General features: G+C 34.2%; 1 protein-coding gene across 5 annotated transcripts in view; it reads right to left on the bottom strand.

Moving 5' to 3' along the window:
* The window catches only part of Ppp1cb (protein phosphatase 1 catalytic subunit beta), a 41,327-nt gene that overhangs the window by 19,269 nt on the left and 7,780 nt on the right, over positions 1 to 14,278 (bottom strand). For all 5 annotated transcript variants that reach the window (XM_077792079.1, XM_077792077.1, XM_077792078.1 and 2 more), the window contains one exon: positions 1,231 to 1,362. In XM_077792079.1, coding sequence (XP_077648205.1) covers positions 1,231 to 1,362 — 132 coding nt within the window. The remainder of the gene's footprint in view (positions 1 to 1,230; positions 1,363 to 14,278) is intronic.

Raw genomic sequence — 14,278 nt, 5'->3', positions numbered from 1 at the left:
TTTGCTTCACTTAAATTCATAAAAGGGATTGATCATTTCTAGAGAATTCTAAATGTCTACCTCTTACAGGTATTACTCTAAGCTAATTAATTTATTCAATTAATACAAATATCTCTTATTTGCTGGGCACTATACAAAGTAATATCAGGTGCATGATTTAATATAAAACACACAAAGAAAGAGAATAAAAATCATTTAAGGAGCATATTAAGTATCTACAAGTTACACAATACAAAAATAGATTAAAAAATATGCCAGAGAGAATTTTTTTGCATACAGCAAACTATCCTTGTTTGAGCAAAAGCATATAAGCCTATGAAAACAATGTCATATATACTAATAACCACTTCAAAGAATACTTGCATTATATAAGCAAAAGCCAGTATGATACAGTATTTAAACAACTTCCTTCTGCTACATGAAAGATAGAAAATTGTTACTTTCTATCCAAAAATTTTTCTGGTTGTTAACAACAAGATCACTAGACTTAAGCTCATAACTTTATATGCTTTTGGCCAAAAGACACTGAACAAATACAATGTATAAACCAATATAATCTGCAAAATAAATTTAAACACACAAAAAATTAGAAGACCATGGATACTGGTCTGTATTGATCCTCTAAATTCTATAGTAGTGTACTGGAATGCCATTTCTCCATATCTTTGACAACATTAAATATCAATCTTTGACCTTTTTTTTTTTTTTTTTTGGAATCTGATTGGAATAAGAGACTTGCTTTATTTATTTTTAATTTTTTAGTGGTACTGGGGATTGAACCCAGGGCCTTGAGTATGCTAGGCAGGGGCTCTACCACTAAGTTACATCCCCAGCCCTTTTTATTTAAGTTGCCCAGACTAGCCTTGGCCCTAGCCTCCCAAGTAGCATGGGCCTCCTTGTCTGATTGGGACTTGTTTTAAATTGCATTTCACTGATTATTAGTTAAGCGGGGTGAGGACTTTGCGTAGTGGCCATTTTATTATTTCTAAGATTGGCCTCTTCGTATCTTTTGTTCTTATTATACTGTTGTTTTCTTACTTCTAAGGACTCTTTATTTGTTATGAATTTCTGGAACCTTTTTTTCTGTTGTAATACTACAAATATTTTGTTGTCTATAACATAATTTTATGAAAGTTTCAGTTTTATAATTGAAAATATAAGTTTCAGTATAAATATGGGAAGAAAAACATGATTTGAAAGACTTGCTTTCAACTTTATCCATTTACATACCACAAATTTTCAGTGGTGCTTCCAATTCCAAAAGAATAGGCTGGCTGAGGAAGATTTCACGAGACTTGATACATAAGCCCCGGACTTCTGCTTCAGTCATCTGCACAATCTTTCCTGGACGACATCCTCGTACTGATAAACAATGAATACATGGTCAGTTTTCTAAAGTGTATACATAAAATAATAATCCTGAAAAAAAAAACTTATGACCCTATTTTGAGGTTCAGAAGAGTCACACAGGAGCTAACTACCCCACTGGTGTCCTATGGCTAATGAGAAGGTTATTCTATAATTTCTGGCTTCTATCTCCAATGTTGCTAGAGCCAATAAAGTTCCTCAAGTCTGTTGCCAATGAAATATAATCCTCTTCTTTGCTCTTCAGTGGCCAACTTGAGGTCTAGCAGCCCAAGAGACCTAAAAGGTTTCAGAGAAAGCACCTCCAAAGGTTTGGCCTATTCGCTTAACAAAAGAAGTCCTGCATCTACTAGGAGGCAAGAATAGCATCACTAAGAACTTAGTAGCTATAAGGAAAGGGAGATTAAAAGTTACTGTAAATGATTTAGCTTCACATACTTTCTTGAAATATTATCAGCCACCAAGAATTTTAGCAAGCACTACTTCCATTTGATGATTAAAAAGCATAAAATGTGCCAGATTGTTCATTAAATTTTATTATATCATATTCATAATAAGATTATATTAAGACCTCTAAAAGGCTATTTACATGAAGTAAAGCATTTTTTCACATGAGTAAGCAAAATAGTATGATTTCTAGTAAGTTCTGCAGTGATAGAATGGTACATACAGAGGGTAGTTATTTGCCCTACTGTACCAAACTTGTAATCATTCCCTTTTGTATTAATCTCTATTGATTCTTTCCCTTTAATCTTTAAATACACTAAGTTCTCAGTCTTAACTGAAGTGACAGTCAAAAAGAAGGAAAAAAAAGATTTGTATTTCTACACATCCCTATTACTTTCCATTTATAATTAAGTACACACATTTCTTACTAAAAATTGCTACAATTCCTTTGTCAGGTCAAGAAGGCTGGCTTAAAGAAGTCAGGACCTCATATTTAAAAGCTGTATATTTCATTAATCCATTAATACAAAGGTAACAAGGAGGAGATAAAAGGAGGCAATGTACAAATGAGTATTAGCAAACATGCCGGAGTTAAGAAGACTATCTCCGAAACTCAATAATCAACAAAACTGCTTTTATTACAGGAACTTAACATAGCTTCTTCATTACTAGTACCTCTCAAATTTCAATTACTTGTTTCTAATGAACATTTCGGTTATCCAAGACCAGAAAAGACATCTAGCTTTGTACCTTCAATTAAGTATCTGGAATATTAGCTTAGATTCAGAAATAATTCTCTTTTTTGGGTACTGGGGATTGATTTAACGTAGGGGCGCTTACCACTAAATCGCATCCCCAGCCCCTTTTCTGTATTTTATCTAGAGACAGGGTCTTATTGAGTTGCTTGGGCCTCACTAAATTTCTGAAGCTGGCTTTGAACTCAGATCCTCCTGCCTCAGCCTACCATACTGCTGGGATTACAGGCATATACCACTGTGCCTGGCTTCAGAAACAATTATTAACATCAAATGAGTTTTACATGGGGAAAATTTTAGTATCACTCTTAAAGAACTGAAGGCCTCTGGTTGCTTTCAGATGACAAATAAACAGCTAAAAGTGACTATTCTAAAAAATTTTTTTCTTTTTTTTTTATTCTAAAAATTTATTAAAACTCATTCAACAAATACTTGAAAGCCTACTATGTGTTAGTTGTTAAATGTAATACCAATAGACAAGATAAGTGAAACACTTGGTTATTATTTAAAAAAAAATACTCAAAGCCAGGACATGGTGGTGTGCACCTGTAATGCCAGTTACTGAAAAAGCTTTGGCAGAAAAATTTCAGATTCAAGGCCAGCAGGGGCAACATAGTAAGACCTTGTCTCAAAAATGGGGGGTGGGGGGGAGGAAGAGAGAGGAAGAGGAAGAGGAAGAGGAAGAGGGAAGAGGAGGGAGGAGGACAGAGGAGGAAAGAGAAGGGGGAGGAAAAAGAGGAAGAAGGAGGAGAAAGGAAGGAGGAGGAAAGAGAGGAGAAGGAGGAGGAAGGAGGAAGGAGAGAGGAGGAGGAGAAGGGAGGAGAAGAAGGGAGGAGGAGAGGAGGAGGAGGAAGGAAGAGGAGGAGAGAGGAGGGGGAAGAAGGAGGAAGGAGGAGAAGGAAGGAGGAGGAAGGAGGAGAAAGGAGGAGAGGAGAAGGAGAAGAGAGGAGGAGGAAGAAGGAGGAAGGAGAAGGGAGGAGGAGGAGGAGGAGGAGAAAGAAGCTATCAAAATTTAGTTGCAACTTGATGGCAATTTTTAAAAATATATAATTTTTTTTAGTTTTAGATAGACACAATACCTTTATTTATTTATTTTTATGTGGTGCTGAGGATCTAACCCAATGCCTCACATGTGCCAGGCAAGCACTCTACCACTAAGCTACAACCCCAGCCCTTGAGGGCAATTATTATTAAGAAAGTAAAAAGACTAGTGTAAGTCACTTCAATCTGTCCATTTAAAGTATCCACATTATTATTATTTTACTTTCTCTTAACATTTTTACAGAGCTTTAAAATGCTTCAATTTTATCAATCATGCTAATCTATAAGAGTTAAAATTTACCAAAATGAAACTGCACAAAAACATCTCACATTTCACTGATTCTAAGATGTAATTTGCCTCCAATCATATCTCTAAAATTGTGAGATATTTTGTAATCAATACCTTCATATGACTGTATGAAGTGGTTTCCCCCCTCTTGGTGACACTAAAAAACATGTTTCCATAATCAATCAATTAAAAGTCAATGAAATACTGTCAGAGAAACTAAAGGTTCTTCTAAAGGTTAAGTCTTTGATAAGTGACCAAATCTTAGAAAGAATTAGCCAAATGTTCAGCAAAATAAGGTAGAGAGCACTTTGCACCAACCATTTCATTTATTCCTTTTGATATTCCAGGAATCAAAAAGTTACTTTCACCATACAGTAACAGTGATTAGTTACTGACATCCAGGTTTTACAAGACTGAAGAAGTGAAAAGCAGAAGAGAACAATTTAGAACCAGTCTTAAAACTCAAAGGCCAGTACCCTTTCCACTTTGCCATATAGACTTTTGGGACCAAAAGTTTACCGGGGTGGGGGGGGGATCTCAGTATATAATTATTTCAAGCCTGGTAAATTGTCACAGTAAGTATCTACCACACTATTACTAAAAAGAAAATATTTTAAGGTGTTACATACAAATAATAAAGTATACTAATTTTACATGTATAACTCAATGAATTTTTAACTATTATACACTTTAATAACCATCAGACTGAGACATAGAATACTTCTTCCTGCAGCCCTGAAGGTACCCTTATGTTCTAATCAGCAGTAATATCCATGGTCACTTATTTAGATCCAACCATGTAATTTTCTTTAGCAACAAAGCATTCTATTATATGAATATACCACAATATGTTTACTACTCTATTTGGATCATCTCCATTTTGGAGTTACTATGACTGCTCTGAATATCCATGCACATTTATTTCTCTTGGATATGTCTATAGTATAAGAGTGAAACTGATGGGTCACAGAAGGCTTAATTAACTTAGCAGATACCAGTGATTTCCCAAAATGGTTATTCCAATGTATAATCCCACCAACACTGGTGCTTCACATCTTTGCCAACAATGGGTATTTTTAAATTTACATGTACTGGTGTTCACTGAAATTTTAATTTTGCATTTCCTAATGACTAAGGTTATTGAGCACCTTTTCATATGATTAATGCCATTTGGATATCCTTTCTTCACCTTCACTAGGAATATCTCGTGATTCCTTCTAGATGCTTTATTGTTATAGCCCATTTCTCATATTATAATCCATCTCACACTAATTGTATATATAGTTTGAGGTGAAAGGTTAATTTTTATCCATACAGATACCCAGTTGATTCAGTACCATTTATCATAAAGATCATTCTTTCTTCCATTAAATTGCAATGGCAGCTCTGTAGAAAATCAAGTGACCATAGACAACCGTCTGTTTCTGGATATTGGTACTCCATTACTATTCATCTATTTTTACATCAATACCACACTGTCTTAAATGATGCAGCTTTTTATAAAGCCTTCCTTACAATGTGGGAATATAAACATTCCGATTTTAATCAAAATGAGTTTTTTATTTATGTCAAATTTATTAGCATCATTTATACTATTCTTTTTTAAAAAATACACATATTGCCTTTCTCTGAACCATTTGAGAATAGGTTACATATATCACACCCATTTATACCTCAATACAACAGTATCTATTTCCTAAAAATATTCTCTGATAGCCACAATACAAGTTCTCTGGTGTAGGGAATTTAACATTGACACAAATATTTAAAAGAACATACCACAATTTTATCAAGGGTTCCAAACATGCCCTCTACAGAATTTTCCTGTCCTTGAGTACAAAATTACATATTGCATTTATTTGTTCTGCTTCGTTGGTCTCTTTTAATAGTGATGTTTCCTTTATCTTCACTGATAATGGTAATGTTTTCAATTTTTCCAGCCTTTCTAGATTTAAAATTAATACTTTCCAATAATTTCATTTTTAAAAATATCTGCTTTATATTACTTCCCTACTCCTACTTTCTTTGATGATAATTTGCTTATTCTATTGTTTTGAAATAGAAGCTTAAGGCCCAGCCTTTTTTCCCTAATACTTTTACTTTAAGCTACACATAAACCTCTAAGCACTGTTTTTAGCTGCAATCACACACACCTTAACACATACTTTTTCATTCTGTTCAACATATTTTATCACTTTTGTTGCTAGATCTTTTTGGTCCATAAGATATGTAAAAGAATACTACTTAATTTCCAACTATCTAAGGATTCTGCTGTCATCTATTACTGATTTCTAAGTTACAACAAATGAAGCCTGCAATTTGATTTCTTTCAAATTTACTGAGATTTGTTTTATGGTACATTAAATGGTATATTTTAGCAAATGTTCCATGCATACTTGAAAAGCCTGGGTCCAGTGAGGTGTTCAAATCTATACTCTTCTGATTTTTTTTCCTATTTGTTCTACCTGTTACTGACAAAGTACATTAACCTAATATGATTGTGGGTTTTATCTATTTCAACCTTTTAAATCTTTCAACTCTATTTTACTTTAGGTCTGTATTACTGGATACATTAAAAAAATGTAAGATTATTATATCTTCCCTTATATTTACCCTCTAAGCATTATGCTTTAGTGATACTTCTTAGTGTACAGCTCTTCCTAACATAAATATAGTTTGGTTAATGGGTGCATGATATTATTTTTCTTGTTTTTTTTTTAACCCATTCATCATGTCCTTACATTTAAAATACTTCCCCTATAAACAGTATATAAGTTTTCTGAGCTTTATCTTAATTTCAATAGTTGCTCCTTCATATTTACTATAATTGCTGACAAAGTTGGGTTTGACCCATCTGTTCTTTCCCCCCATTTTTTAAATTGGTGCATTATAACTATACATAATGGTGGGATTCAGTTACAAATTCATACATGTACATAATATAACAATATAATTTGGCCCATATCATTCTTTACTACCATCTGTTCCCTATTCCTTTCTTTTTGGCATTTCTTGGGAGTAAATTTTGTATTATTCCACTTTCTTGTCTATTACTTTTCTAGTTATATATTTTTATTTCTCATTTAGTGGTCCTACAGTTGTTACCTATCATTTTCACATATTTTAAACCTTACAAGACACAAATTTCTATTTTAAACAGTTCAAATAGATTTGTTTACTTATTCTTACTGTTCATTTCCTTATGGAGTTCTATGTTTTTATCTGGCATTATTTTCTTTCAACATAAAGAACTTCCTATAGTATTTTCTAGTGTCAGTTTATTAACAATAAATTCTCAGCTTTAGCTATCTTTATTTTACTTTTACTTTTGAAGGATATGCTCACTAGATTTAAAATTTAATATTAACATCATTTTTTCTTTCAGTATTTAAAAGCAACTATTCTATGCTTTTCTGGCTTCCATAGTTTTAGGTGACAGATCAGCCATATTATTAAAGTTTCTTGAAGGGAGACTTCTTTTCTTTGATTTTCTCTTTTTCTTTTAAGTTTTTGGCAATTAATCTATGACTAATTTCAATATGGTTTTCTATTTATCTGACTGGAAGCCACAGAGCTTTTAAAACCTGTGTTTCCATTTCTTTCTCTGGTTTAGGAATACATTGTTTCTTGGTATTTCTTCTCTGACTGTATCCTGAGACTCCTATTATACATTAGATGTTTCCACTGGGTCCCACATATCTTTCATTCTCTTTTCTGCATTTTTCCTCCATTTGTTCTCTCAGCATGAGTAAGTTCTACTGAATTTTTTTTTCCTAGCACACTACCCAACAACCAAATTCTGAGTTGTAGTCATTTTATTTTTGTTATTATAGTAGTTTCCAAGTGTGATCAAATTCTTTATCTTCTTCCTCTTTATTATGAGCATATTAATCATTATTTTAAAATCCCTGTGTGATAATTCTAATACTTGAATCATCTGTGGATCTGTTTCTGGTCAATTTTAGTCCTTTTAAGCATTTGCTATAGCATTTTGCTGAGTGAAATACTGGATCATGAATGAAACACTGTAAAATTCTAGGTGACGTCTTCCTCCAAAGAGTTGTTTCCTTTTAGCAAAGTAGCAATGACTCACCCACATTTTCTTGAGAGCTCTTCTATTTCAGTTCTGCCCACAATCTATAGAGAGTGGCCATAATAGAGTCTCAGCAGAAAACTTAGGATGTAACAAGGTTTCTCTAACTTGGTGTAAAGTTTCAACTTCAAAACTCTAGCACTAAGAGAATGCTAAGGTAATTGCTCAGATCTTTAGGTTCCCAGCTACTGTTTTCTGTTGGTTTTCTTAGGATCTTCTCTTGTACATGTGTACCTTTGAAGTCAGCTAATGACTTCAGAGTAAATGGACTGCAGGTTTTCCCTCCCTTTGGTTCCGGGAACTAAACCCAGGAGTGCTTTACCACTGGCTACATTTCAGCCTTTTATTTTTTATTTATTTATTTTTTTTTAATTTGGAGACAGGATTTCACTAAGTTGCAGAGGCTGGCCTCAAACTTGCCATCTTCCTGCTTCAGCCTCCCAAGTCTCTGGGATTACAGGTGTGCGCCACTGTACCTGGTCTAACTGCAGATTTTGAGGCTAGTTTTTGTGTTATTCCCTTGTCTTCTGGAATTAAGATTCAACTACTTTAGCAGCCCCAGACTTCTATCTTTTCTAGATCAGTTAGATTGCCACATTTTTTGGGGGGATCTTTTCTCCTATGCCACAAACTAAGAAATGCCTCCAAGAAAAAAGCCAAGGTGATGGTGAGCTCACACTGTGCTTCCCTTCTGTCAAAAGATCAAAACCCCTAAAAACTTTTCTATGTTGGTTGCTCTTCAACAATGGGATAGCTGCTTAAGAAAGAACTGAGAAGCACATAAAATGCGATTATTGGGTACACACTAGAAATTCAGATTACGTAAAAAATTTTGAGGTATATCTTGCCAAGGATTAGGCCCCATGGGTCCTAACCTCATTATTTTACTTTATTTATCAGTAACACAACTTTGGTAGGAATCCAAGTTTCCTAAATCCTAGTAAGGTAATCTCTCTATACAACATATTTACATAAGAATGGTGGAAAAATTACACCAGGATTTAGTAAAATAAGGCCTGAAGGCCAAATCTGGCCCATTAAGGCTACTGGCTGGTCTGTCACCTAAGAATACACATTTTTCAAATGACTGGGGAAATTCAAAATGAAAGAAAATGTTCTTTCATTTTACGCATAAAAATTTTTACATTGTATAATAAAGTTTTTAAAAAATACATGAAATTCAAACTTCTATGTCCGTAAATAAATAAAGTTTTACTGAAACACAACCACTCTCATTTATTTATGTATTATCAATGAGCTACCATGCTACTACAGCAGAGTTGAGTAGCTGCAATAGAAACCACATGTGGAACTACTGTTCAGAGTACTACGTATTACAGAGATGCAGCTATAACTTGATAGCATCAAGTGTTATGCTTATTGCTATACCACGATATTTTATTTTACTTTTATTACCCGTGCATACTCAGTGTAAAAAAAAAAAAAGGACCCTGAATGATGAGCTTAAGACCAAAATGGAATTTATTTTGTTATTTATTTGAATAAGGTCAGGCACTTATTTGGCTCATCACAGTAGAATTTCTTCACACACACACACACACACACACACACACACACACACCACAATCAAAGCTTCCAACTGGCTCATCTGTTAGTCAAGTGAGGAAAGCCATTTTACCAACGGTGGGATAGTTTTGTGTTTGATTTGAAGTCAAAGAAATTTGAGACAATAAATTTTAAAAGCTATTAGCTGTTGGGAAAAGGTATAATGGCAGCCACACCCCAGAAAACCCCAACATGGTGCCTGAGGAGCTTCTCTTCCTGCCTCTCCCTTTCCCGCTGGCGGGAAACCTTAGCCCCAATAAGAACTAATTTCGTGGGCTCCGGAACTGACATCTAGAGGAACTTACCAATAAACAGTGACCCGTCATTTACCTAAGCCCTGCCACCTCTCCTTAGATCTATATAAGCCCATAGCCTTTTGTAATAAAGTGGAACTTCTCTGGTGATTTGTCTGGAGTGGTGTATTCTTTCATTAGCCTTTCTGTAAGAATGGTAATTGAAGACTGGAGGACATTCAGATCAATAACAATTTTAAAACAAGACAAATGGTTTTGAGTGATTTTACTTGGTTCTTGAAAACTGACAGATATCATCAATACTTCTTTATGTAAGGAGCCAATGCTGAATTTGAAGTGGCTGAAAAGTTAGCTCTAAGAGTAGTGTGTGTGGAACAACTACAGGCAAGAATATTTTCAAATAAGCTGAGAAAATTTAGTACAACCTGAAGTGCAATCTCCCAAGACATATTGTTAACCAATAGTGATATAATACACATGGAGCAGAAAAAGACGTAGTTGGACAATTTTACCTTGTGAAATGTAGGGTGCTTAAACACTATGGTGCAGTTATTCTGTGGAAAAGCATCTTAATATATCATATATTATTAAACTAGTAGTATTGATGGTTAACTTCATTTGCTCTTAAATATGCTGATTTGCCCCATCAACACAGCAGTTTCATGGCCTAGCAGTGATAGCTTTGTTGTAATTTTTTTTAAACTTAGGGCTGAAATGAAATTTCTGTGAATAGGAAGAATTTATTATTATCAAACAGAATAGTTTTAGGAATTAGATTTAGCTGCAAACCTGGTAATGTTTCTTAATAATTTCAACCCTAAAATGTAAGGGAAAAAAAACCCCATCCTATTTGTAAACATACATTGTGGTAAGTCAGTCATTTGAGAACAATTAACCCTGTTTGAATCATAAACAAGCTGCTTTCTGCTGTTCTCATGCTGCCAAAAGTTGTAACAAGTGAGATCTTTATTCCCCCACAAAAAAGCAGCAGATGTATTTTCTGTGCTCAAAATATAGCATTCTTCAGACCTCCATTCAAGAGCAAAATAAATTTTTGGACATCAAAATCTTTTTAACTGTGCAGTTGAGCTTCTACCTAATTCTCTATTTGGAAGTATTTAATCTCAGAGTAATGACACGTTAAATGGCAAATATCAAGAGAATTCTATAAATGATGAATATGTTCAACTAAAATCATATGCTCATAGACTAATAGTAATATTTGGCAATTTTAATCTGTGTGAAAACATCTTCCAAGATGAAATGCATAAAATCTCATTACAGATCACTATGCAGATAACCACTTGCAATTTGGATGGAGAACACCAACTTTGAACCTAAATTAAGCAAAATATTATCCTCTTATAAAGAATTCCATTTTCTCATTGTTTTAAAAAATTATACTCAACCATTATATTCCAACTTTTTTTGTGTAAAAAAAATTCCCAATGCAGGCTTGCTTTTTAAATTCAAAGGGTGTATGATAATACTTTGTGTGTGTTGTATACACACGAAGTGTTTCACTAATAATCTTTCTCCAGCAAGTTTTTACTTAGAATTACCGTCTCTAAAATAGGAAGGATAGCAAGGAAAAAAAAAAGAACTAATTTTTCCACCTTATACATGTTTACCTGATGGAATCTTAGTAATCTTCATTAACCACTGATTTTTAACTTGCATTTACTCTACCCTGTTCCCCCATTCACTCAAGGTTATATACTAATTGATGATAGTCAATCTAGATTTTCTAAATTTGTGAGGTCAATTTGTCTATATGTAGCACAAAAGTCTGTCTGTATGCAAAAAAAAAAAAAGGACAATTAAAAATTTTACAACTAGCCAGGTGCAGTAGCACACGCCTATATAATCTTAGTGGCACAGGAAGCTGAGGCATGGGGATCACAGGTTGGAAGCTGAAGCCAGCTTTGGCAATTTAGCAAGACCCTGCCTAAAAATAAAAAAGGGCTGGAAATGTAGCTCAGTGGTCAAACACCCTTTGGGTTCAATTCCTGGTAATGGGGAAAACATTTTTTACAACTAGTGAAAATGTGGAATTTTGGTTTTAATTTGAAGAATTAGGCAGTTGCCATACTTTCAATTCATCTTGAGTCTGCCCAACAAACTGCATAGTATGCCAAACCATCTGTAACATTGTGTATGTATGTACATGAATATTTTTCTGAGAAGGCCTATGACTTCCATGAATTCTCCAAGGGTTCGTGAATCATCATAAATAAAAAATCGTTCCAGGCACAATGAATAACAAATAGCTGGTATAATAAGAGTAAACAGGAAAACAAAGAGGTGAACTCTGGACATTTCAGAAGATAAAGGAATGTCCTAGCCATACTGTTTTCAAATATGAGCTGGTTTTTCATAGTGTTAGCATCTGCAATGATGGTGCAAAAGCTATAGTGGGTAAAAATCACTGGTACCTCAACAGCATTGAAAGTCACTGTGTATTGTTCACTGCCATGTACTTGCAAAAAAACAGAGGTCAGCTTCACCAACAATGCCCTTGATGAAGAAGTAAAAATGATTGATTTTATTAAACCTTAACTCTTGAATATACATCTTTTTAATATTTTATACGATAAAATGGAAAGTACCCATAAAGCATCACTGCATACCATGACACATTGGTTCTGTTGTCTCAAATAAAAACACTTGCATGACTGTTTTAGTTCTTTTTTTTTGTAACAGAACACTCCCCTCCACAACCCCCACTCCTGGGAACTGAACCCAGAGCCTTGTGTATGTCAAGGAACACTTTTTACTGGAAGCACAACCGACAAACTACTGCTACTTGATATTTCACCGATATTCTTTAAAAAATGAACAAACTCAGCCTGTCACTTCAAGAAAAACAGACTGAATTTGCTACCAAGGATAAAACTGAAAGCTTCAAAATAAAAATTAGGAATATTTGAATCCAGCACCATGATCTTTTCCATACTTAAGGACTCTTCTGATCATATTCTGTTATAATATTAACAAATGTAATTGTTAAAAATCCATTAAGTCCCAGAGTCCCAGATGTGGAACACCCATAAAAAATTGAGCAATAAACATACCACTTACACTAATTTTTTAACTCACCTTTGTATTAAACTTCATTGAAATATTTGTTTTTTTTTTAAAGAGAGAGTAAGAGAGAGAGAGAGAGAGAGAGAGAGAGAGAGAGAGAGAGAATTTTTTTAATATTTATTTTTTAGTTTTCGGCGGGCATAACATCTTTGTTTGTATGTGGTGCTGAGGATCGAACCCGGGCAGCACGCATGCCAGACGAGCACGCTACCACTTGAGCCACATCCCCAGCCCCTCATTGAAATATCTGAACTGAAAACTTGAGATTTAATAGGTTAATACTGTACAAGATGTGTGGACATTGGGAAATCTACACAATTCAGGGACCAGTTTCCAAATGACCAACGCATGTTACAAAGTCATGAGAAAGATTCATTTAAAGTATAAAATCAATGGACTTCAATGTACAGAGAAAAAAATTCATTGGTATCTTTTCAGATTCACCTTACAACTACCACTACAGTCAGGTGTGGTGGTGCACACCTGTAATCCCAGCGGCTCCACAGGATGAGACAGGAGCAACAGCAAGGTGGTAAGCAACTCAGTAACACCCTGTCTCTAAATAAAATACAAAATAGGGCAGTGGATGTGGCTTTGTGGTCTAGTGCCCCTGAGTTCAATCCCGGTCCCCCAAAAAACAAAAACAAAAACAACTACCACTTGCTGAATTTTGATATAATACCAGACAATACCCATAATCATCTAAAAAATACTATTAAAAAGCATTACTCCTTTTTCCAATTACATGTTTATAAATGCAGATTTTCTTAACATACTCAACCAAACCAGAGTCTCAAATTAGACAGGATAAGTGAGAATTCAGCTGTCTTCTATGAAAATGGACACTAAAGAGATCTGCATGAATATGACAGCATTCTGTTATTTTTATTTATAATAAAATATTATAGGTTATTACTACTTTAAATGAAATAAAGAGTAGATATTTATTTATAAATTATTTATCAATAACTCATATAAATAAAAGCTTTTGTCCTCAATACTTCTAAAAAGTATGAGGGGGCTAAGCGTAAAGGAGCCCCAAGTTTGAGATCTAATGACCTAGTCCCTAGTCAAAAGAAAGTCACAAGCCAGGCATGCATGTAATTCCCCAATTTGTAAGGCTGAGGCAGGAAGACTGCAAGTTAGAAGCCAACCTCAAAAAAACAGTCTTAATATAAAAATTTTTAAAAAAACAAAAAATAAAAAAACTAGGGATGCAGCTCAGAGGTAAAGCTTGTGAATGCAAACCCCAGGACCAAAACAAAACAAAACAAAAACCTGTATAACACATCATCTAAAATAATTTTGCACCATGTTATTCTGCTCAGAAATAATTCTCCCCGTTCAGCACCAATACTGATATAACAGACCAGATAATATA

This window comes from Urocitellus parryii, chromosome 12, assembly GCF_045843805.1.
Source record: "Urocitellus parryii isolate mUroPar1 chromosome 12, mUroPar1.hap1, whole genome shotgun sequence".
Classification (NCBI taxonomy): Eukaryota; Metazoa; Chordata; class Mammalia; order Rodentia; family Sciuridae; genus Urocitellus; species Urocitellus parryii.
This window is presented reverse-complemented; position numbering and strand designations above follow the sequence as displayed.